Below are 27,352 nucleotides of genomic sequence, written 5' to 3'. Positions count from 1 at the left end.
TATCAAATATTTCTGAAACTGAGATGGTTGAGGGATGAGAAAAGAGCAAGATACAAAAAAAAAAGATAAAGAACTAATTGTGATGATTCCCTACACATGTCTAACACATAAAGCAGAGGTCAAAGTACCCACAGAAATATAGCAGGCAAAAAAGATGCCAGTTAGTAAATAAATCCATTTGTAAAATGCAAGAGGAGGATGGTCAAACTGTTACATCTAGCATTGTTCTCTATCTTCTCACCTGCTGCCTTCTAATGGAAACATCCAAACCTTACCTTGAGGACTTAATGCTTTTAAACTTATGAGTGCTTCTCAAGGCCTACTCTTTAAGGGACTCACTCTAGTCATGCCTTACTTTACTCCCTAGCTATCTTCTTATCAGTTGCCTGGCCTTCCGTCCACCCCAGCTTTTCAGTCCTAGAACTAATAATTAATAGTGAAATTATTACTGGAAAGAATGGTTCAAGCTACTCATCTATGGCTTCTTTCATTATCCCAGGGACTTCCCAAAACAAAAATTCTCTTTTTCTGGTCAATACTGCCCTTATCTGTGTGGTCTCCTCTCAATAAAATATAAAATCCTGTGGTGCAAGGACTACTTAGTTTTGTTTTTTTTAAAACTAATATTTCCAGGGGTTGTCACATGTGACAAAGAAATTTTTCCATTCATTCATTTTCTGTTTTTTGAAAACAAAAAGAAATTTGTTTTTCTAATTGCATGCTTTGGTAGTTTTTCAACATTTGTCTATTTGCAAATATATGTTATACTTTTTTTTAACCACCCTCCCTTCCCTTTCCCTTCCCCTTGGCAGAGTAGTCTGATAAAAGTTATACATGTACATTTCTGTTTAACATATTTACATATTGGTCATTTTATGAAAGAGGAATTAGAACCAGGAGATAAGGAAAAACCTAATTTTTGAAAAAGTGAACACAGAATACATTCAGATTCTGTGGTTTTGTCTTGTTGTCACCCCCCCCCACCCCGGTCTGGATGAGATTGGCATTGCCCCAATAGGTCTCCCAGGGTTGTCCCTGATCTCTGAACTTCTGAGAAGGAGCTATGTACATCATAGTTGAACAACTCATAATGTTATTGTTAAAGATATTATTTGAGTTTTACAGTTTTCCCCCAATCTTGCTTCCCTCCCCCCATCCCCACCCTACAGATAGCACTCTGTCAATCTTTACTTTGTTTCCACAATGTTATTGTTAATGCATACAATGTTGTCTTGGTTCTGTTCCCTTGGCTCATTTCATGTCTTTTTTTTTTTTTTTTTTTTTTAGATTTTGCAAGGCAATGGGGTTAAGTGGCTTGCCCAAGGCCACATGGCTAGGTAATTATTAAGTGTCTGAGGTTGGATTTGAACCCAGGTACGCCTGATGCCAAGGCCGGTGCTCTATCCACTGTGCCACCTAGCCACCCCTATGTAATTCTTTCTATGCTTCTCTAAAGTCCTATCACTCATGGTTTCTTATAGAACAATATTACTCCATTATAATAATATACTATAACTTGTTCAGCATTCCCCAACTGATGGGCATCTCCCCAATTTCCAATTCTTTGTCATTGCAAAAAAAGAGCTGATATATTTCTGAACATGTTGGACTTTACTAGAATTTTTTAAGATTTCTTTTGGATATAGGCCTAGTATTGGTACTGCTCAGTCAAAAGGTGTGCTCTGTTTTATTGTTCTTTGGGCATAGTTCCAGATTGCTCTCCAGAATGGTTGGTTCAGTTCACAACTCCACCAATAGTACATTAATGTCCTAATTTTCCTGCATCTTCTCCACAATTCCTTTTTTTATCATCTTAGTCAATCTGATAGGTGTGAAATGATACCTTCATGGTTGTTTTAATTTGAATTTCTCTAATCAATAATGATTTGGAGCATTTTTCCTATGATCATATATATATATATATATATATATATATATATATATAAAATCTATATCTTTAACTTTTTCATCTGAATACTGCCTATTTAATACTGCCTATGATCATTTGTCAACTGGGGAATGACTTGAATTCTTATAAATTTGATTCAGTTCTCTATTTTAGAAAAGCGACTTTTACCAGAAACATTAGCTGTGAAGTTTCCCAGCTTTCTGTTTTCCTTCTAATCTTGGTTGCTTTGGTTTTATTAGTGCAAAATCTTTTTTAATTTAATAGCTAAAAAAATCATCCATTTTGCAATTTATGTTTTCTACGTCTCACTTGATCATAAATTTCTCCCCTTTTCATAGATTTGACAACTAGAATATTTCTTGATCTCTTAATTGTTCTAAGGTATTGCCCTTTATGTCCAAATCCTATACTCATTTTGACCTTATTTTGGTCTAGGGTGTGAGATGTAGGTAAAATATAGTTTTTGCCATACAATTTTCCAGGTTTCCCAACAGCTTTTGTCTGAGAGTGAGTTCTTATCCCAGAAGCTAATGTCTTTGGGTTTCTCAAACAGTAGATTATTATAATCATGTGAATGAATTCTAATCCACTGGGCCATTATTCTATTTCTTAACCAGTACCAGACAGTTTTGATGACTGCTACTTTATAGAAGTTTTAATACTACTTTTTCTAGCTCTGTAAATAGTTTTTTTTTTCTTTTTCGCTAGGCAATGGGGTTAAGTGGCTTGCCCAAGGCCACACAGCTATTAAGTGTCTGAGGCTGGATTTGAACTCAGGTTCTCCTGACTTCAGGGCCAGTGCTCTGTCCACTGTGCCACCTAGCCACCCCCTGTAAATAATTTTTTTGATAGTTTGATTGGTATGGCATTGAATAAATAACAAATTCCTTTCCATTCATTCATAAGGGGGAAAATCCAACAAAGAATAGTACAGGGGAAAATGTAATTAAGGAAGATTAGCCTGAGTCATGATTAAGCTATATCACCACAAGACTAGACTAATAACCTCTGATATGAGGGCTGCTGAACTCTTTTCAGGGTTGTTTTCCACCTATGATGTCCACCCAAGTCACCTCTCACCTGTGGCTCCCAAAAACTGTAGCATAAGGAAGCCACAGCCTGGTCAATCAGTTCAACAAATGGATTAAACCAAGTTGAGGGTAACCAAGAGGGTCTCAAACCCATGAGAGAGTTAGTAGATTATCTACCTCAAGCATGAGAAGACTTCCATTGGTGTATTGGGCAGATGAGAACAATTCATTCCAATACCTTGAAGGTAGCAGAAGCAGGAGCTGTGGAGCACTTAGAGCTTGATTAGACACCAAGACCCCAAAGTCATCACTGTACCTAGATCCATTATCAGTTGTCTTGACTATCTTGCCACTGGACAATGATGACATTTGAAGAGATAGTGAGACCGATGACCACACAACTGCATTATTTTAAATTCAATTTATGAATCAAAAGACACCACCCATACTATTTTACCATTCTTATTTCAAAGTCCTATGGTGATAAGTAAGTGACAAAGCAGCAGGTGTGTATATACTGGGAGCTGTAACCACAAACCCATACACAGGTAGCCTAGACCAGAGGGTCATTTTCCCCACTGAAAGCAGAAGTGGGATCAGCAGTCTCCTGGGTGTCTGAGCAACCTTTTAAGGATTGTATTACATACCTCCCAGTGTGAGGAAAGGACTAAAAGATTGTCTGCTTACCCCACCCTGGTCTGATTACCATGGTAGGCAGGGATCCCATCTTGTAGTTAAAACACACAAAAAAATACAAATTCTTCCAAGAATATCCCACTCACCATTAGTGCATGGATTGTGTGTACACTCCTAGACAATACAAGTTCCAATAGACCTGAAAGATAAATAGCTCTTCTCGCAAGAAAACTCAACAGGTATCATATCCAAATAGCAGCTCTGAGTAAAACAAGGCTGGTAAATGTAAGCTAGTTTATTGAATATACAATTTTTTTGCAGTGAAGGGGAGCATCATGAAGCTGGGGTAGGTTTAGCAATCAAAATTAATTTAGATGCCAAGCTTGAATGCCTACCAAAATGACAATGATAGGCTTGTGACAGTGAGATTGACATTTGAAGGAAAATATGGCACCATCATCAGTGCCCATGCTCCCTCCATGACAAAAGCTGATGAAGGCAAAGAAAAATTTTATGATCTGGAGGCCCTTATTATCGATGTACCAAAAGAGGATAAGCTTAATTTTGGGTGACTTTAAGGCTAGAGTAGGCTCCAACTATCAACCATGACAGGGAGTCTTTGAGAGAAATGAAGTTGCAAACAGCAACAGCAATGGTCACATACTACTGAAGACCTACACATCCTATGATCTTCTCATCACAGACATTGTCTTCCATGTACCTCAACACAATAAAACTTCCTGGATTCACCCTCACATCAAACATTAGCATCTAATAGTCTATGTGATCGTAAGGAGATTGCAAAAGTGATAAAGGTGCAAAATGCTGGACTGATTACAGACTCACCCTAGCCAAGCTAAATATTCACATTCACCTGAAGTGACAGCCCCAAGGCAAAGTGACTACTGGAAGAATTAATATCAAGAGATTAGAGCAATTCTCCAGTGAGAACAGTTTGTTGCCAATTTGGAGGGAAACTTGAGCCAACACACAGGTGGCAACAGTAGAGCAGAAAAGGAGTGGGCAGCTTTCAGAGATCTTGATGTACTGCATTTGCTAATCTGGGTCAGAACACTCACAAACATCAAGACTGTTTTGATGAAAATGAGGGGGAGAAATATAGAAGCTTCTATATGAAAAACAAGAACTCCACAGAGTTTACAGCAGGAAAACTCATCCACTTCTAAGAAGGCAGAAAGTTTCCATCAAAAGTAAAGTAAAAGAGGCGGCTAGGTGGCGTAGTGGATAAAGCACCGGCCCTGGAGTCAGGAGTACCTGGATTCAAATCTGGTCTCAGACACTTAATAATTACCTAGCTGTGTGGCCTTGGGCAAGCCACTTAACCCCGGTTGCCTTGCAAAAACCTAAAAAAAAAAAAAAAAATTAAAAAAAAGTAAAGTGAAGTAAAAGTAAAGCTTAAAGAGATTCAGGACTCTTGACTCAGTAAGAATAGAGATGAAATTCAATTTTATACAGATAGTAACAATCTAAAGTGCTTTTATGATGCCCTTAAGTCTATTTATGGGACAAAGACATACAGTGCTGATGGAGCCACTGTGGCTTCAGAAAGGGTCAAGAAACATTGTTATGGGGGCTGCTAGGTGGCGTAGTGGATAAAGCACCGGCCTTGGAGTCAGGAGTACCTGAGTTCAAATCCAGTCTCAGACACTTAATAATTACCTAGCTGTGTGGCCTTGGGCAAGCCACTTAACCCCATTGCCTTGCAAAAACCTAAAAAAACAAAAACAAAAACAAAAAGATTGTTATGGTGTTTGCTGCCTGACAACTCCAGGAAAAAATGCCAGAAGCAGAGCAGAGGTCTGTATATAATGTTTATGAATCTGATAAGGCCTTTGATACTGTCACTTTTGAGGGCTTATATAGAAAATGATGTCAAAATTTGGTTGCCCGAAGAAGTTCAGTTATATTGCATGTCAGTTGCATGACAGCATCCTTGCCTGGGTTTCTGGATAATAGCAATGCTCCCATGCTTTTTACAGCATGATGTTTTCAGCCATGTTATCAAACTTCTTCATTGAGGATGAACACAGCCTCAATCAGCTACCACACTGATGGTAACTTCTTCAACTTGAAATGATTACAAATCAAGATCAAAGTGGAGGGAGTGTTGGTATATGATCTTCTGTTTGCAGATAATTGCACACTCAATGCAGCCTCTGAAGCTATGATCCAACAAAGTATGGATTGATCCTCTGCTGCGTGTACTAATTATGGTCTAACAATTAACACAAGAAAACATAGGAGCTCCAGTCAGCATGACACCATGCATATATGGAACCATTGGTTATAGCAAATGGAGAAGTTTTGAATAATATGGACAAATTTACATACCTTAGCAATGTATTTTCCAGGGAGTTACATGTTGATAATGAGACTGACACACGCATTGCCAGAGCTAGCTCAGTATTTGGGAGGCTCCAGAAGAAGGTGTGGGAGAGAAGAGATATTAGACTGACTACCAAACTGAAGGTCCACATTCATTGTGCTGATCTCATTGCTATATGTCTGTGAAATCTGGACAATTACCAGCATATGCCAGGAAACTGAATCATTTCCATTTAAATAGTATTAGGAAGATAATCTGAAGATCATCTGGCAGGAGAAAAATACCAGAATACTGAGGTCCTTTCTTGAGCTAAACTGATAAGAATTCAAAAATATTATAGAAAGTACAAATCTAGTAATCTGGACATATTCAAATGCTAAATGTATACCTGCCAAAAAGACTATTTTATGGAGAACTCACAGGGAAAGTGTTCACAGGGGGATCAGAAAAAACAAAACAAGAAGACTCTGAAGGTCTCTCTTCAGAACACTGGAACTGATTGTTCTGCATGGGAAACACTGGCACAGGACTGCCCAGCATGGTGCAACCTCATCAGAGAGGTGCTGTGCTCTATGAGCTAGGCAAAACTGAAACATGAAGATGCTTAAGTTTAGAGAACCCTCCCTAGGTATTCATAAGGACTAATTGTGCCTGATATGTGGTAGAGCATCGATCTGATTAGCCACAGCCACTTGTCTCTAATATAGTGATATCATTCAGATCTCCTTTGATAACAACAGGAAAAGAACTAATCACCATCATTACAAGAGCATTTATGGAACAGATACACAATGGAATTGCCACATTTGAACTTTGCTCCAAATTCCTTTAATTTGATATAAAGAGTTAAGAACAGTTGAGTCAGATAAAAAGAAATTCTGTCATGGAAGAAAACTAGTTTTCAAAGCACTGACTCCAAAGTATCTGGCCTTTCATACATTACCAATCTTCCTGCTTTACATGGTTTGACAAGCCTGATCTTCTGACCAGTCTATCTATATAGCATTCAATTGTGCACCAGACTTCTACCCCACATAAAATACTCTCGCTCTTCACCTTTGCTCTACAGAATCCCTGAAGTCTTGCAAGGTCTACCTCTGGTCATGTATTACCTCTCATAAGAAGACTTTTCTGATCTCCAGTGACCAGTGAGCCCCCCCATCCTGAAACTGCTTTGCATTTTATTCTCTATATATTCATATCTGTATATGTTACTTCCCCAAAAACAATATAAGATCCTTGAGGTTGGCTGTTTCATTCTCATCTTTGTAATCTGTTTAGCAAATTGTTATTAAATACTTGTTTGATTAATTGATCAATAATTTTTAAGGCATCTGATCTGAAAGAAAGGAAGCTGAACATTAAGTTAGGAACAATGATTCAGTTCTGAGAATGTATCCAATAGGTTCTGCTATCTATTATATAGATATAGTATCAAATAAATCAAAGTGAATAAAAGAATAGAAGTCCTAAGAGAACCAGAAGATGTTGGTAAGGTCTTGGTGCTGAGTTGATATAACAGATCAAAGAACTGGATATGCTCATGATGATGTTACACGAAACTAAGACTTCATTTCTCTTGCTTTTATCTGCTCATTAGAGGGTTTTCCTGCATATGCTGTACAAACATGCTTGACCAAACAAAAGTAGAAATAGAGACTTGGTTAGGATTTGCCTTGGCCGAGCACAAGTGCTTTCTATGTTTACATAGCTAGATATAAAACTACATGATTAAATAATGCTCAGTTCACTCTAAGATATAATACCTTAATTTAGTGAATTTCTCCATTTAACTTAAAATTCAAATACACAAACAGAAAAAGCAATTTCCATTTGTAAAAACAAGGTTTGAATATTTATATTTACATTTCAATTACCTTCAAATTCAAATAAAAACATGTTATATTTACATTTCAATTCAGATTCAAATAAAAACAGCTAAAGAATACATTTTTTTCAGAGAAAAAAGATCTACACGTGCAAAACTCTTTTTGTGGTAATAAAGAACTGGAAATTGAAGGAATGCCCATTAATTAGGGAATGACTGAACAAGTTCTAAGTATGAATGTAATGGAATACTATTGTGCTATCAAAAATGATGATCAGGGCAGCTAGGTGGTGCAGTGGATAAAGCACCAGCCCTGGAGTCAGGAGTACCTGGGTTCAAATCCAGTTTCAGATACTTAAAAATTACCTAGCTGTGTGGCCTTGGGCAAGCCACTTAACCCCATTTGCCTTGCAAAAACCTAAAAAAATAAAAAATGATGATCAGCTGGATTTCAGAAAAATCTAGAAAGACTTACATTAACTGCTGCTGAGTGAAATAAGGCAGAACCAGGATACCACTGTACACAATAACAATAACACTGTGTGATGAACAGCTACGACTGACTTAGTTCTTCTCAGCAAGACAATGATCCAAGATGATTCCAAAATACTCATGAAGGAAAGTGCTATACACATGCAGAAAAAGAACTATAATGTCTGAATTCAGATCAAATTATATTACTTTCAGGGGCGGCTAGGTGGCGTAGTGGATAAAGCACTGGCCCTGGAGTCAGGAGTACCTGGGTTCAAATCCGGTCTCAGACACTTACTAATTACCTAGCTGTGTGGCCTTGGGCAAGCCACTTAACCCCATTTGCCTTGCAAAAATCTAAAAAAAAATGAAAACCAAATAAAAAAATTATATTACTTTCACTTTTTTTATTTTTTATGGCTTATCCCTCTTGTTCTGCTTTTTCTTTTTTAGGTTTTTTTTTTTGCAAGGCAAATGGGGTTAAGTGGCTTGCCCAAGGCCACACAGCTAGGTAATTATTAAGTGTCTGAGGCCAGATTTGAACCCAGGTACTCCTGACTCCAGGGCCGGTACTCTATCCACTGCACCACCTAGCCACCCCTTGTTCTGCTTTTTCACAAAATTACTAATGTGGAAATGTTTCCATGACTGTATATGTATAACCTGTACCAGACTGCTTGCTTATTTGGGGAGGGAGGAAGAAAAATTTGAAACACAAAATCTTATAAAAATGAATGTTGAAAACTATCTTTACATGTAATTGGAAAAAATACTTTTGCAAAAAAAATTACACTTTTCATTTATTTTAATATCAAGAGATATTTAATCCTCTACTAGAAATGCTATAGTAATAGGGGAAGAAAAAGAAATTAAAGGAATTAGAACAGGCAATAAGGAAACATTATTTCTCTACAGATGGTATGTTATCCTTAGAAAATTATAGCAAATTAACTGAAAAACTACTTGAAATTAACAATTTTAGCGAAGTTGCAGGATACAAAAGAAACCTGCAGAAATTGTCAGCCTTCCTACATATTACCAAAGTTCAGCAGCAAGAATTAGAAAGAGAAGCTTCATTTAAAATAACTGAAGACAATATAAAATCCTTGGTAGTCTACCTGCCAAAACAAACCTAGAAATTATATGAATACAACCTAATAAAACACTTTTAACACAAATGAAATCTTATTTAAACTGGAAAAATATTAATTGCTCGTGCATAGGTCAGTGTCATACCAATTAAAAAATTATTTTATAAAAACAAAAGTGAAAGATATCAAAGAAATAAGTGGGAAAAAAACTGTGAAAGAAGGTGATCTAGCCATACCAGATCTCAATCTGTATTATAAAATAGTAATTATCAAAACAATCTAGTACTGGCTAAGAAATAAAGTGGTGGATCAGTGGAATAGGATACAAATTATTATTTAATAAATGAACATAGTAGTCTATTATATGATAAACCAAATATCTAAGCTTTTACAACAAACACATTTGACAAAACTAGGCATAGATCAACATTTCACACTCTATACCAAGATTAAGTCAAAATGGGTACATGATTTACACATAAAGGGTGATACCATTAGCAAATTAAGGGAGCATGGAATAGTTTATCCATCAGATTTATGATTTAGGATCAAAGAAGATATAGACAACATTATAAAATGCAAAATAGATCATTTTGACTCTATAAAATTTAAATATTTTTGCACAAAAAACCCAATACGATAATCAATATTATAAGAAAAAGAGAAAACTAGGGGAAAATTTTTGCAACAAGTTATATCTAATAAAAGTAACATTTCTCAAAATACATAGAGAACTAAGCCAAATTTATAAAAAATACAAATCATTCCTCAATTGATAAATGGTTTAAGAATGTGAAAAGGCAATTTTCAGACAAAGAAACTGAAGCTATCTAGAGTTCAAATAAAAAAGTTCTAAATCACTACTGATCAAAGAAATGAAAATTAAAACAACTCTGAGGTAACACCCTCACACCTACCAGAGTGACTAATATGACAAAAAAGAAAAATGCTGGATATTGGAGGGGATGTAGGAAAGATGAAAGACTATCAGTGGAGTTATGAAGTAATTAAACCATTCTGGAGAGCAATTTGAAACTATGCTCAAAGGGCTACAAAACTGTGCAGGTCCAACAATAATACTACTGGTTAGATCAATATCCCAAAGACAGCTAAAAAAAAGGGTAAAGGACCTATTAGTATAAAAATATTTGGAGCAGCTCTTTTTATGAAGGCTAAGCATTGAAAATCAAAAGGATGTCCATTAACCAGAAAATGGCTAAGCAAGTTGTGTGTGTGTGTGTATGTCTGTACACATATATATGATTATAATGAAGCATTATTGTGTTATAAAAATAATAAGGAAGATGATTTCAAAAAAATTTGGAAAGACATGAACAGATGCAGAAGTGAAATGAACAGAACCAGGAGAACGTTGTAAAAAGTAACAGCAATAATATATAACAAAGAACTGTCACTGACTTAGCTATTCTCTCCAAGACAATCCCAAAGGACTAACAATGAAATATACTTGCTACCTCCAGAGAAAGAATAGATGATGACTGAATACAGACAAGCATAAGATTTCATTTTCTTTCATTTTTTGTCTTCTAATACAAAATGATTAATATGGACTTTTTTATATAATTGCACATATAACCTATATCTGATTGCTTTTTTATCTTAGTAAGGGGTGGGGAAGGGTGGGAGGAAGGAATAGAATTTAGAACTCAAAAAACAAAATGTTAAAAAATTGGAGGGGGCGGCTAGGTGGCGCAGTGGATAAAGCACTGGCCCTGGAGTCAGGAGTACCTGGGTTCAAATCTGGTCTCAGACACTTAATAATTACCTAGCTGTGTGGCCTTGGGCAAGCCACTTAACCCCATTTTCCTTGACAAAAAAATATAAAAAAAAATTGGAGAAATAAAGATAAGAACATTTCCAAGAAAAAAAATTTAATATCATGAGATGCAGTTTATAAATTACCAGTTAAATGTTATATATAACCCAAGTACAGGAAATAATTTATAAAACCCTAAAAAAATGTGATATTTAACACCAGGCTCATAGTGAATCTTTTATAATAGGGATGGGGAACCTTTTCTGCCAAGACTATTTAGATGTTAATAATATCATTCACCTGCTATATTTGGTCAAAAATTAATTAATTCACCCCTAAAAAGCTGAGGATTTATTGAATTTCAAATCTTGTCTATGTTTGCTATAGAGGTGGCAGACCAATTGGCCCTTGAGTTCCCTGCCCCTGCTTTAGATTATTATTAACATTGATTATAAAACTTAAGTTCTGAGTTCTTTACACTCTTGCATGCTTGGACAGGTCATTCATCTGTGTAAGTCTTCATTTATAAAATACAGTTAATTTTCATTTGTTCTTCTTCCCTCATAGGAATTTTGTGAAATGAAATGAGATGATGTATGTAAAAGAACTTTGCAAATTATATAAGACTACACAATTATCATAAGTTAAAAATTTTAATATACCAACTCAGCCAAATGTTAAAAGTAACATGAACATTTTGAATTTTAGTGAGGGATTTTTAATTTGGAAGATGACACATTTTAAATTGTTCAAAAAATATTAAAACTTCTTATACTACATAGTTTTGTTGGTTTTCTCCTCACATATAAAATAATGATTTTTACTTAAGTCTTAATTTTATCCCAGAGTTTCCCTATACATCAACTAAATGTATAAAAGTTAATGGGTAAAGGTTAACAGAAAAATAACAATAGGGAAAAAATTTAGGACAGATCCTACAAATAGATGTTCTATTAATGTAGTCAACATTCTTTATGAAACTTTGGAAATCATAGCCATTTATGTAACTTTTCAGTAAATTTTAACCCATATGAAGCTTTGAAAATCACATTAAGAAATATAAACAATTTGGTTTACCTTTATAGATGATGCAGCATAAAGCATATCTTCAAGGGTAAAATGGCAGCATTGGTTCAAATACTCTTGGCAAAATTCTTGGATTAGTTGAAGATTATATAAGCTGTCAGCCAATGACATAGTTTCTTTCAAACAAATATCTTGGAAAAGAAAAAAAAAATGTCAGTGCTCATTTGATGGTAAAATGTTTTAAAATTAATTTTTTTAAAACTTGGGGTGGTTAGGGGCAGCTAGGTGGCACGGTGGACAGAGCACCAGCCCTGGAGTCAGGAGTACCTGAGTTCAAATCCAGGCTCAGACACTTAATAATTGCCTAGCTGTGCAGCTTTGGGCAAGCCACTTAATCCCATTGCCTTGCAAAAACTTAAAAATGTTAAAAAATGAATAAACCTTTTTAAAGTCTTACATGGAATTCTCATCAAGGCAAGGAGATGATCCTAGGATCTCAAAGGTTATGACAGCAAAGTTCAAGATCTGGCAGCTGCTACAGTGATAGAAAGGCTTTGGAGCATGGTCCAGCAAAGGATTATTATGTGGGTTTTTAGGGACTAGTCTGGTTTAGTAAAGATAGCCTCATCACAAGTAGGTTGATTACTCAGTGATGAACTCTGGTCATGATGACATTTAAATTAAAGCAAAAAATTCAATGAGCCTGGGACAGCTAGGTGGCACAGTAGACAGAGCACTAGTCCTGGAGATAGGAGAACCTGAGTTCAAATTTGGCTTCAGACATGCAAGTCACTTAACCCCCTTGCCCTGCCAAAAAAAAAATTAAATTAGTCTTCAGTGCTTACAGACCCTTCCCACTTTAAAGCAATGGTAACAAAGATGGAAAAGGGATCAGAAGGTACAAAGAATTATACCTCTTGTAGATTATCTATAAATATCAACTTAGTTGCTTGTGTTTTCCTTATGAGATCATTGTCTAATGAATGAATAGATGTACTACTAGAACAATCAGAATACCAGAGTAACACTCTTATTCATATTCTAGTTACAAATGCAGATGGAAGACTAAAGGAAGTTGAAGTCAAAAGAAAGGATTAGTTCACATCTTCTTAGAGAAGAAAGGAATACTTTATCATATCAAAAAAACAAGATAAATGTTCTAAGACATTCTCCCACCTTGCACTATAGTAGTTTATGAACATATGCAAAAAAGACAACCATGAAAATCAATGATCTAACCCATAAACAAGCACTGTTTTAATAGTCAAATACTAGGGGGCAGTTGGGTGGTGCAGTGGATAGAGCACCGGCCCTGGAATCAGGAGGACCTGAGTTTAAAAAAAAAAAGGTCAAATACTGGATTTGGGGGGAAATAAAGAAAAAAAAAATGAAACGGTTGCTGCCTTCAAAGAGCACTATTATCAGAAGAGACAATATGTATAAGAATACACAAAACAAAAGGTAATTTTGAGAAGATACTAACATGAGAGAAGATAGGAATCAAAAAAGGCCTAATAGAAGGAATATGGCACCAGAGCTAAGCAGCTAAGCAGTTAAAGAAATTAGGGCTTCTAAAATGAAGAAATGACAAAGGAGTGCATTCTACTCATGGGTGATAGCCTGTGCAAAGGCAAAGATGTCGGAATTGGAGTGTTTGTCATTGGCAACAGAAAAGTTAGCTTGGCTGTCTCTGGAGTGAATGAAGAAAAATGATCCATTATAAGGCTTTTATCAGTAGATTGGATCTAAGTTGTGAAGAACTTTTATTTTTTATTTTTTGGTTTTTTTTGCAAGGCAAATGGGGTTAAGTGGCTTGCCCAAGGCCACACAGCTAGGTAATTATTAAGTGTCTGAGACTGGATTTGAACCCAGGTACTCCTGACTCCAGGGCTAGTGCTTTATCCATTACGCCACCTAGCTGCCCGCTGTGAAGACCTTTAAATGATAAACAAAGGAGTTTCTATATGACTCTATAGGACACTAGAGATTACTGGGAAGGGGAATAATATGGAAAGAGTCACACTTTAGGAAAATCACTTTAGTATCTGTGTGGGGGATGAATAAGGAGGAGTTGAGATAGGCAGGTCATTCAGGAGGATACTACAATAGTCCAAATTCTTCTCTTCCTGCATTAGTAACAAGAGAACTCATTTTTTCCTTTGCAAGGCAGTGGGGTTAAATAGTTTGCCCAAGGTCACATGTCTAGTTAAGTATTAAGTGTCTGAGGTAGAATTTGAACTCAGGTCCTCCTGACTCCAGGACTTGTATTCTAGCCACTGGGCCACCTAGTTGTCCCAACAGAACTCACATTTAAACTAAAATCATGGTCCCATGAAAAATGGAATGTGTAAATAAAAGATATGTCTAAATATGCTATCTTTTGAATGTCTTAGAAGGTAGATTTCAAAATAAGCATTTATTAAAAATATGAACCTTTATTACTTATAAAGTACATTGATATTTGTCAGAATCTTTGTACAGAATTATTTAGCATTGGAACTTACCCTCTAGCCTGACAATATCAGGACAGTAGAAATGGATGAGGGCAGCTAAAGCACAGCCATCTGTACCATCCTTCAAGAGATTTTCCATTAATGGAATGCAAGGAAGCTGCTTAAGCAATGTTGGCTCTTTCCTATAACGAGCCTATAATGTAAAAGGAAAAAATTAAAACAAGATAAATGCTTAGAAATACATGAAAAAAATGAACATAATGTTACTATTGGGCAACTAATGCTTCATTAGCAAAATATATCCTAGAATAATTAAAACTAAACATTTTGTTAATCATTATCAGATTAATACTATCCATCCTTTTGTTTTATAATATTCTATTTTATCAAAGTAAATATATAAAATACCAAAGTCCAGAGAACATTTAAATATTTTATGATCTTGCAATTTATATAATTTACCATTCAGTTTAGATCTTTAAAAAGCTCTTATAGGGTGTGTCCCAAAATTCTTAGTGCACCTCTAAATGTTAACAGGTTGCTATTAATACTAAAACTGAGTAGCTCACCAAAGGCAGCTACATGGTATAGTGGGCAGAGCAGTGGGCTTGGAGTCAAGAACTCAGGAGGACCTGAGTTCAGACACAAGCTGTGCAAACTTGGTAAAATCACTTAACCCTGTTTGCCTCAGTTTCCCCATCTATTAAATGTGCTGGAGAAGGAACTAGCAAACTACTCCAGTATCTTTTATAAGAAAACCCAAAATGGGGTCACAAAGAACCAAAATGAAACAAATGAACATACTTTTGGAACACAATGTATAATTTAAATTTTAATAGTATTCATGAACTAATGAAAACTTTGTACTTTAACTAATGTAAAAACAATTACAAATTTTAGACAACAAAGTGTATACAGTATAAAGTACATTGATATTTGTTTTATCTCAATGATAATGATTCAGATAATGCTGAATTTTCTTTCTTTCCAACAAAGCTGTTAGTTCTGTGTAAGAAAGACACTAGAAATAGTAACAAGATTTTTTTAGTGCAAAAATAAAGTATTATTATTATTAAATTATAATTTTAATACCAGGAAAAATTCTTGAAAAAAAGAAATAACACAGGATCAGAAGAGACACTGGATTTAGAGGATTATATAGTCCAGTGCTCTTATTTTGCAAATGAAATAAGACAAGACTTGGAAAAATTAATCAGTTTACTCAAGGTTTCATGAGTAGTACAAATTACAGAGTTAGGATTCAAGACTAGGCCTCGACTGATTAAAAAAAATCCAGTAGTTGAATTATGCCATACTGCCTTCAACCAACACAGAATTCTATACCTGAAGTAACTGAGGTAAAAGACAACTCAGTTTTAAAATGGAAAAATGCTATAGATTTCTTTATATAGGGAATAGTTGTAGAGAAAAATCAATGGCTATTTCAAATGCCCATAATCACTTGAAAAAAAAAAATCAAAGCATTTTTCTCTAAAGACTTTATGATAGAGGCAGCTAGGTGGTACAGTGGATAGAGCACTGGCCCTGGAGTCAGGAGTGACTGAGTTCAAATCCAGTCTCAGACACATAATAATTACCAAGTTGTGTGATCTTGGACAAGTCACCCCACTGCCTTGCAAAAAAAAAAAACCAACTAAAAAAAAAAAGACAAGTTTATAAAAGGGGCAGACAGTTTTTTAAAACTTATTTTTAAAGGAGATTAGTTTCTCAAAACAGAAATAATAATCCTAAGTATTTAGTTATATAAGGTATAACTGATATGCTGGAATAGTGAAATTCTTGTATTCATAAAAATTTGGCAACAAGACATTTAGAAGAGTAGTTGAAGCCTCTTAATTTTAACAGGTGAGGATATCTGTATGCATTTCTATTTTTATCTGTCCCAGGTACCACTGCAATATCAACAGTTTTCAAGCATAAGGATGTTCAAAAATCAGAAATGTCTATAAGAATATTTAATTAGGCTTTTTCTTATTGGAACCAAATTTCCAATTCACAGTTTAACTCTATAATTAATGAGATACTGAAAATAATTAGAAATTAAAATAAGCATGGAGAAATTAAAATTTCACTGACAGAAGCATAATTATCTATGAGTTTTGATTTAATTTTAGCAATGGCTCAGAAGAACATCTAATAAAAAGTGGAAAATTTAATTATCAACATTTCTCCAATAAATGTAGGTATTTTGACAACATTACATAGGAATATACACATGTTATATAATCTTCTAATTGTTCAAATTGCTCTTCCTTAATACCCATTGAGAATGAAACTGAAAGCAAAAGGTAATAAATACTAATACCAATTTTTATACTATAATATATAAATATTTATATAGAAAAACTAATACCAATTATTAATAGAATACCTAGCAGTATTATTTCAACTACATTATGGGCTTAAAAGATCATTATGAAAACCTAATCATTTGTAATATTACTTCAACAGGAAAATGCATTCCATTACTCCATGAGATTACAATAGCGAAATATAAGTCTTATCTTAAACATAATACTATTCTTTTCTCTCTTCAGGGCTATGGAAAAAAATATGTCTTTTCCCCCATGCAGGGGTCTTTCAAATGTTCAAGATATCTATTAAGTCTTGGAATACCACTATTATTCATAGAATAATGCTGTATAAAGACATTTTTTTAATTGCTACCCATCTCTACTATTTTTTCTTTTAGAAAATCTTCTTCTTCCTATAACTCAACAGAAGCACCTTCTGAAATCTTGAGTAATTCTAGTCCCAGATCCCATTGTATGACAAAAATATAGATAGATTTATAAATCTTCAAATATTACCTCTGTATCAAGAAATTTTGCCTGACCATGAAAAAGGGGCTCATTTCTGTCAAGGACCTGCGGGGTATCATTTGGATAATCTGGTTCATCACTTTTCAAATGAGTCCAAGGAAAACAACTTAATGGAACATTTAAGTAGAAGACATAAACAGTAAAGAGCCTGACAGGTTCAGTTTATGAAACAGAATGAGGTCCAGTTCTAGGTTTACCATGATTGTTCAGAGAATTCCTATTCCTATCAGTACTGACCTGATTAAGGTTTGTTTCTAGGAAATCTAGGGAGACAAGTGGCCTAAGACCAAAACTACCCAAAGCTATTCCAAGCAGAGTGCAGGCTACTTTGATCACAGTCCATATTAATCATTCAAGATGCATTTATTAAATCTTTACTATATGCCAAAGACTAACCTAAGTCCCAAAGACAAAAATGAAAACAGTCTTTGATCATAAGGAAGTCTACACTAGAATCTACTTAACAATGGAAAAAAATGGTTTAAAAAAAGGGTAAAAGAATGAGTCTTTGAAAGTTATAAGAAGTGGGGCGGCTAGGTGGCGTAGTGGATAGAGCACCGGCCCTGGAGTCGGGAGTACCTGAGTTCAAATCGGGCCTCAGACACTTAACTCAGACACCTAGCCGTGTGGCCTTGTGCAAGTCACTTAACCCCATTGCCTTGAAAAATCTAAAAGTTATAAGAAAAGCAAATTGTTTTCTAGGGTGAAGGGCCTTTTGCTAATTTCTATCCATTGTATTATTTCCTATCAAGTGATAGTTATAATTAGTTAACAGATATAGTTTTCTAATGTTTGGAATAATAACTATGTGTGGTATACTACAGAGAATCAACACACTGAGTGGTGGTATAAAGTTTATCCATTTTCTTGAAGATTCTGTCCTAGAAAAAAAATTAAACTACAAGGGCAAAATAATTCTAGTTCCTGAGTTACTTATAAACTCCCCTTTCATAAGCCAGATTTTGAACTATTTAGTCATCTCACAATTAAAGAGTCAATACGTTCTTAACCTTATTCCCCTAAAAATAATTTCCTGGTTTCTTTTTTTCTAAAATACATAAGGAACATTTCTATTTCTAACAATAAAACTAATCAAAGTATCCTTATATTAAAATTAAAGATATTTGGGGTATTCCAAAAATCTGAAGGTAGTTTTAATAACTTCAGAAATATAAATGTTACACCTTATAAAAAAAATAAAATGTTTAATTATTTTATTTATTTTTTAGTATTTTGCAAGACAAATGGGGTTAAGTGGCTTGCCCAAGGCCACACAGCTGGGTAATTATTAAGTGTATGAGGCCAGATTTGAACTCAGGTAGTCCTGACTCCAGGGCTGGTCCTCTATCCACTGTGCCACCTAGCCGCCCCAAATGCTTAATTATTTAAAGATCTTTAAGTTGTTTAAAAAACTTGTTTAGTTTTTAAATTTTACTATTGAGTTCAAAATGCTAATTTTGACAAGGTGAGTCATCCTATCATTATGCATTGTATATGCAACACTTTACAAAACCCAGACATGTGGACCAGTAGATGAGGTTCTCTTTGCTTGATCATCATAGTCACCTGTTTTGTCTTTTTTGTATCAGAACTTCATTCTTTGGATGAACTTAGTGTTAGGATTACTAATGCAATTCTTTCAATCACGGAGCAACAATTGAAAGTTAAAAAACATCAACTATACAATGTATGGCACAAAATAATGGTTATGCTGAATATTAATGACAAATATTTTAAAATATTTTTTAATAATTTTAAATAATTAAACAATTTAAATAAATAATTTCAAAATATTTTTTTAAAGATTGTAGTACTTACATTTCTAAAATTATTAAAGCCCCAAACTGTATTAACATTTCTGAGACATCTTATATAGCATATCATTTCAAAAGGTCATCTTTATAAGTCAAACTAAAATTTGACACTGTGTGTGTAAATATCCTAAACACACAGAAGTAAATAAAAAGTTAAAGAAAATATAATTCATCTTCCTCCCTGATCCAACAATTTCATTCAATCAATTACTGTATAAAAAGAAATGCAAATAAAATTTAATGAAAAAGATGATTTTTATAAGCTAAAGCCAAAATTTTGATGGCTATTTTATGTCAAATTATAACTTGACCGAACATTTTTTTCATTGTGATCTGTACTCATCATTTTTACGGAGCTTGTTACAAATAAAGACTCTATATCCCAAAACCTTTTTTTACCTACACTATGATGGGCTGGGATTACTCCTATTTCAGATCAACTAAGGAACAGTTATTCTTCACATTATTTTAAACCTATCTCTAAACAACCTTTTTATATTTTAATTTTTCCCCATCTTGCCTTAAAATAACTAGAAATCCTAAAATTTCTCTAGATATCATCAGCAAAATTACATGAAAGGAATTACAACAGAGTGACATAGGATAAAGTCATTCTAAAGAAGTGAAAATGAAGATCAAAGTGAAGTAGGTGGGCAAACTTACAGGAACCAGTTTCCAAAACCATTTGGAAGGAGACTTCAGAAGAGGCAGCAGGAAAAAAAAAAGAGAAGGTAAAAGGCAAAGGGAAAATTTATCAGAATTTATTTTTAACTTTCTAAAAACATGAATTGCAAGTACATAGTATCCATAAAATATGAATAAAAGTTCATTTGAAGAGTTTCTTAAAATACAGTACCTATGATAAAGATTTTTAAACATTCTCCTACTGATCTCAAAACACCAGGATCTCGAGTTTATTCTGCTGGTAGGAAATTTCAACTCTGAATTTTGGCATCATGGTATTCAATTACAAATGAAATGTAAAAAAAATAGACACTTAAGTCATACTACCAAATCAAATAAAACATGCAGTGCAAAGCAAATGTGCAATTATTATATCTAATAATACAAAATTTTGCACTTCCCTTAAAGATTCTTTCTAAGTAAAATTCAATAAGGTGAGTTTCTACTCAAAGGGGAAAAAAGAGTTTAGAGACAGGTTTTTGCAGTGGCAAACACCAAAAGTAGTAACATGAGCAAGATGAAAAGTTCTTTTGCTTATCATAAGATTTGGCAGACTGATCAGTAGAGGAGGCTGTCTTGCTTGATCACCTGATCTGTCTCCATTAGGTTTTTTCTTATTGAGTCATGTGAAATTTAATAACCTGCCTATTTCATAGTCATTGTGAAAATACTCAAGTATACAAAGCAAGTAGCTATTAACTAAATATATTTGAAATAATATTAATGCATTTATTCAACAAGTATATCAAGCAACTATTATATGCCAAGCACTATGTTTAGACCTTGGGATGCAGGGACAAAATAATTTCCTGTCCTCAAGGATCCTACATTCGACTGGGGAATGTAATGGCGGGTGGGGAGGCACAACTACCTACTTTACTTAAAAGGTATTCCTTAGGGGAGATGGTAGGCCATACTAAATTAGACCTTAACTGAAAATCAATCCTGTACCTCCCAAGGAAGATACTTTACTTAATAGTAAGTTTTTACTTTCTAACAAAATATGCCTCTTTGTAATTTTCATCAATGTAGATCTACCATCTAGGGATACAAATTTAATTCTTATCCACATGACAAGTCTTCAAATACAACTGAAGGAAGGAAGGAAGAAGGATGGAGGGGAAGAAAGAGAGTGAAAAAAGGAAGAATGGAAATGTGGGTGAACAGGAAGGAGATCAAAACAAAAAAAACTAGTACTTCTATGATTTTAAGCCAAAACTAGAAGGGACTTCAAAATGTCATACAGTTTAACATCACAAATAAAGCTGAGACTCAGAGGACAAGCATACTGTCCAAGATCATAAGCAACTCAAACCCACAATCCTCTTATTCCAAATCTTTAGAAGTTAAATATATAGTAACAGCTTTAGATACTGTGATTACTTAGATAAATTTACATCAAAACTACTTTAAAATGTTTCCTAAGTAAAACAACTAGGAAAACAGCACTAAGGAAAAATTAAATAACTTTTTGAGACAATCAAATATGATATCCCTCCCTTGTTCAAAGAGAATAAATAAAATGTTTGCTAAGTAATCAACCAGAAAAACAGTTCGTGTTCGTTTTCTCTCTCTCTCTCTCTCTCTCTCTCTCTCTCTCTCTCTCTCTCTCTCTCTCTCTCTCTCTCAGAACTCTCATTCTTTTATAACCAGCCAGGCAGGAATACCTTCAGATACAAATCCCTACTCTGATCACCAGGCAGGACCAGAATCACAGAATTTAAAAGATAAGTTACATGGGACATCAGTTGCCACCTAATCTAACCCATACCTGAATTCCTAAGATGATATACCACACAAATGGCAATTCAGACTCTGCTCCACCATGGAGGAGAAACATAACGTGATTGGGACAGCTTTCATTGTTAGGAAGTTTTTCCAGACAGCATGTCTAAACCTCTCAAATCCATAAAGACGTCTGATCTGCCTTCTCACATTTTTTATTCCTCCAGCTCCAGTTCCTTCAGCTAATCTTGGTGTGATTTCATGTCAAAGGCCCTTTACCTCTCTGATTGGATTGCTTTGCATAGAATTTAGGTTAACAATATCCTTATTAAAATAGGATGCCCATGGGGGTGGCTGGGTGGTGCAGTAGATACAACACTGGCCCTGGAGTCAGGAGTACCTGAGTTCAAATCTGGCTTCAGACATTTAATAATTACCTACCTGTGTGATCTTGGCCAAGCCACTTAATCCCATTGCCTTGCAAAAACCGAAAAAAAAAGTGATGCCCAGGAATAAATATAAGAATAGATATGGTCTGACCATGACCTTTTTTAAATCTGTGCTTGTTCTCCTGATTTGGGGGGGGGGGGGGCGGTAAAAGAGGGGAATTAGGGATTAGATTTAGGTCACTTGCCCAGAGTCACAGAGTCAATAACTTACTGAGGTCAGGTTCTCCTGATTCCAGGGTTGGTACTCTATACACTGTGCTACCACCTACCCCTGCTTAATTTTTTCTTTAAAGATTCCCCTGCCTGGGTTTGTGATACTAGACTCTGCCAGTTCTGACTATTCTCCCTTCTACTAGGTATACTAGGTAGCTCTATTGGTTAGAGACTTGGACTCAGGAAAACATGAGTTTTGATTCTGCCTCAAATATTTATCAGCTATGTGATACTAGAAAAACAATTTCATCTCTCAACTCTCATGCCAGAGAGAACATAACAGGTTCTCTCTCTCTCTCTCTCTCTATATATATATATATATACATATAAAATGTTTATTGACTAGCAGGCTCAACTTCCTAATCTAAGAACTGGACATCATAATATTATCTATCTCATAGAGGAGTTGTATGTATGTTAAAGAACCTGAAAGCTTTAAACTACTATAAAAATGTCAACCATTATTGGGACAGCTAGGTGGCACAGTGGATTGAGCACCAGCCCTGGAGTCAGGAGTACCTGAGTTCAAATCCAGGCTCATACACTTCATAACTGCCTAGCTGTGTGACCTTGAGCAAGTCACTTAACCCCATTGCTTTAAATAAATAAATAAATAAAATTTTAGGAGACTGTTATTGATGATGATAATGATGATACTAATAATGTTCCCCCAGGATATATCCACAGATACCTTCTTATCTCTTTGTCTACACAATTATTTCCAGCAATTTCACAAAGAATTAAAGAAATTGGAAAGGAGGTTTTGTCTAGTTCCAGAATCTGGTACAATACACAATACATAAAAACTACTGCTTAAATGTTCAGTGACTGTTCAGCATCCACCCAATCCTAAAAGCAGCATCTGGTCCTCTGAAACATCCAAGAGTAGTCCCTACAGACCTCTAGTAAGGGGGAAACACTTTAATTCCCAAGATAACTCATCATAATGTTTAATAGTAATAACTGTTAGGGTGTCTTTCCTTTCAGGGAGCCACTGCTACAGTTTCAGCTATCATTTCTATGAAGATGACTCCCAAATATTAATTTCTAGCCTTGACCTCTCAAGTCCTGGATTTCCAGCTGCCTGCTTGGCAGTAAGAGACATAGGAAGAAGAGAAAAATAGCAGTAGTTGTTGATTCTTTGCTTAAAAATACTGAGGTAGCTATATTTCAACCTGAGAACAATAGATAAAAAGTCTGTTGTTTTAGAGTACAGATAATAAAGTTTTAACAGACAACTTCCCAAAGCTTATCAAAATGGATACACTTCTAGGATCCACATGGATAAAGGCAACAAAGAAAAAGTATTAAAAATTACTGCCAAAGATTACAAAGTATTAGTTAAGAGACTTGATAGAGAAGATTTAATTTATTTAGAGGTTGCATTTTAAGGAAAAAATGCAATTAGAACTAAATAATTATCTATTTTCCAAAAGTAATGGCTTCATTTGATTTCCACCCCTGCAATAGCCCTATGAATATTTCTCTTTACAATGTAGCAAATGTCACAATAGAAAAGAACCTTGTATTTATAAGTGGAATATAGTAAAAATGAAGTTCTCAAATAAGCATATAGCACACATAGGTTAATGAATACTGTCAATTTAAGAAAATAAAAGAATTAAAGTCTTTTTTCTAAGAATTCCCTTTTGCTCCTGCTAATCCCTCCCTCACTGATCCCCAAACAGACCTTCTGTTTTTATTGCCTCATATCAAGGCCATTTAAATCAATCCATGCTTAAACAGTTGCTATAATATGACTTCTATAGGTAGTCATTCAACCTTTTCCTTAAGGCCTGCTAGAAGAGGGAGCCCCACCCTTCTATTATGGAAGACCACTGGACTTTTGGAGAGCTCTAAATCTTGTGCTTTTTCCTTATAGCAAATCTAATTTTGCTTCTTCACAACTTCTAACCAATGCTTTCAATTCTACCCTGGGAACAAGCACAATAATTGGAGGGAATTAGATGGTATGGAGCCCTGGATGGGAGTCAGAAAGACCCCAAATTCAAATCTGACCTGACATTTATTGTGTGATCCTGGGTAGGTTACTTCCCCTCTGCCTCAGAACAGCACTTACCTTCTCAGGGTCACTGTAAAACAGGGTCACTGTAAAAGATTCTGTAGAGTTTCTAGAATATAGCAGGAGCTTAATAAATGCTTATTTCCTTCCTTTGTCCCTCACATGACACCATCTGTAGACCCTCTACTGTCCCTATTAATCACTTATTGTTTTCTTAGTCTCCTCATGGTCACTTCTGTGCTGCCATCACTCACAAACATCTTCCTCTAAAGTTCAGGAAGTCAATCTTCACCCTCCCCCCAGACCATGGTGTCTAGGGGCTGTTAGCCCTCCTCAGGTCATTTCATCCCCTTTCTCCTGAAGTTCAGCACCTAGTACACTGTCTTTCTCTGATCATCATGGCCTGACCTTACACTAATAAGAGATATCAAGATAAACTTGTTCAAGAAACAGAGACCAACAAACACAAACATTTTCATATACAAAAAAGAGCAGAAAATGAGGCTGGCACAACAGCAAACACGTCGATACTCCTTTAACATCTTAATATTCCAGGTTCGTGACTCTCTTCAAACCACACAAATGACTCCCTCAACTCCAAAGCATAGGCAGAGTCAGACTAGATTTTGCCATCAGCCAAAAATCTTCCATTATTTTGATATTCCTCCCTCTGATCATAACATCCTATCGTTTCAATTCTCCCTATGCCTTACTGCTCTTCTAAATCTATTCTTAGTCCTCTCTTCGTAACCTCCAATTTCCCCACTGTTATTATTTTCTCAAGCCATTAAGTCTACTCCTACTTTACTTTGTCCCTTTGCTTCTTCCCACTTAAGATTATCAGTGAAAATAGCATAACTGACTATATTTTCTCCGCCTACCTTAATGAGTAGCAAAAATTACCAAATGGCTGACAAGAGAAAGTCAAAATAATAAAAGATATTACATAATTCACTAAGTAAATAATGAGCTACTGAATTAGAATTAATAAATTTAAAACTTTAACGTTATATAAAACTATTTAAGAAGTTCTAATTGTAATGTAATTTTTAAGTATTACTTTAAAAATATATTTTTAAAATTTGTTTTAGTATATAACCAAAAAATGAACCAAGTGTGAACTTCTTAAGAGTCTACTCAAGGGGCGGCTAGGTGGCATAGTGGATAAAGCACCGGCCCTGGAGTCAGGAGTACCTGGGTTCAAATCCGGTCTCAGACACTTAATAATTACCTAGCTGTGTGGCCTTGGGCAAGCCACTTAACCCCATTTGCCTTGCAAAAATCCTAAAAAAATAAAAAAAAAAAAAAAAAAAAAAAGTGTCTACTCAAGAAGACTTTTTAAATGTGTTTGTATAGTTCCTGGGTTTATCTTGGCAGGTAGACTCCCAAGTATTTTATATTGTCTACAATTATTTTAACATTCATTTTTGTAAGATTTTAAGTTTAAAATTTTTCTTCCTCCCCTCCCTTTCTTTTTCTCTTCCCCAAGACAGTAAGCAATCTAATATAGGTTGTAGATGTACAGTCATGTTAAAATTATTTCCACATTAATCATGACAAAAGGGAACAACCATGAGAAAGGAAAAAAAAATAAAAAGTGCAAACAATATGCAACAATCCGCATTCAGACTAATTTTTTCTAGCTTTTTTCCCCCCTGAATATGGGGAACAACTATGAGAAAGAAAAAACAAAAAGTGAAAACAGTACGCTTCGATCTGCATTCAGACTTTTTTGAGCTTTATTCTGAATATGGATAGCATTTTCCATCATGAGTCTTTTGTAACTGTCTTGAATCACTATATCGCTGTAAGTAACTAAGTATCATATGTATACTATTATTTTTAAATGAAATTTCTCTTTTTATCTCTCTTTGCTGGACTTTGTTGATAATATACAGATTTACTTTATATCCTGAAACTTTGCTCAGGTTGTGAATTATTTCAAAATAGTTTTTAAGTTGATTCTCAAGTATATCATCATATCACCTGCAGAGTGATAGTTTTCTTTCCTCATTGCCTATTCTGATTCCTGCAATTTCTTTTTCTTCTTATTTCTATAACATTTCTAGTACAATATTGGACAACAGTAATGATAATAGGGATTCATTGCTTTGCCACTTACTCTTACCACTGGGTTTGTCCCCATTTCAGATTTTTAAAAAAAAGCTACATTTATTCCTATGTTCTCTAGTGTTTTTAAAAGGAATGGGTGTTATATTTTGTCAAATGCTTTTTCTTCATCTACTAAGATCTTATGATTTCTTGTTGGTTTTGGTACTGATATGGACAATCATGCCTATATATAAATTATGTTTATATAAAGTTAAACCAGTCCTGCATTCTTGTTTTAAATCCCACCTGTTCATAGTATATGATCCTAATGGCAATATTGCTATGATCTCTACTCACTAGTATTTTATTTATCATTTCTGAATCAATATTCATGAGGAAAACTGATCTATAGTTTTGGTTTTTTCCTATTTTAGGAATCAGAACTCTTATTTGTGTCACAAAAGGAATTTGGTAGCAATTCTTTTTTTCTTATTTTTCCAAATACTTTATATAGTAGTAGAATTAATTGCTCTTTAAATGTTTGGCAGGATTCATTTGAGAAACCATCAGGTACTGGATACTTTTCTTATGCCGTTCATTGATGGTTTGCTCAATTTCTTTGTCTAAAATAAGGCTATTTAGAGGGTAGCTAGGTGGTGCAGTGAATACAGCACCAGCCCTGGAGTCAGGAGGACCTGGGTTCAAATTGGTTTCAGACACTTAATTGCCTAGCTGTGTGACTCTGGGCAAGTCACTTAACCCACCATTGCCTTGCAAAAAACCCCCCAACAATCTAAAATAAGGCTATTTAAATATTCTATTTCCTGTTGAAATATTCTTTTCCCTCTTTTGTTAATCTGGCTAATTTATGGTTTTGTAAATATTCAACTGTTTTGCTTAGATTGTCAGAACTGATTGGCATATAATTGGGCAATATAGCTCCTAACAATGGTTTTTAATTTCTTCTTCATTGGTAGTGA

The 27,352-nt window shown here is 34.8% G+C and overlaps 1 protein-coding gene across 1 annotated transcript in view; it reads right to left on the bottom strand.

The window, feature by feature from the left end:
- The window catches only part of CAMSAP2 (calmodulin regulated spectrin associated protein family member 2), a 159,548-nt gene that overhangs the window by 31,212 nt on the left and 100,984 nt on the right, over window positions 1–27,352 (bottom strand). Inside the window, exons 5-7 of the mRNA XM_074220896.1 lie at window positions 19,890–19,922; window positions 14,621–14,762; window positions 12,168–12,307 (exon numbers count right to left, since the gene is read on the bottom strand). Of these exons, the coding sequence (XP_074076997.1) occupies window positions 12,168–12,307; window positions 14,621–14,762; window positions 19,890–19,922 (315 nt within the window). The remainder of the gene's footprint in view (window positions 1–12,167; window positions 12,308–14,620; window positions 14,763–19,889; window positions 19,923–27,352) is intronic.

Source organism: Macrotis lagotis, chromosome 2, assembly GCF_037893015.1.
Source record: "Macrotis lagotis isolate mMagLag1 chromosome 2, bilby.v1.9.chrom.fasta, whole genome shotgun sequence".
Classification (NCBI taxonomy): domain Eukaryota; kingdom Metazoa; phylum Chordata; class Mammalia; order Peramelemorphia; family Peramelidae; genus Macrotis; species Macrotis lagotis.
The sequence above is the reverse complement of the archived record's forward strand: the minus strand, read 5'-3'. Positions and strand labels throughout refer to the sequence as shown.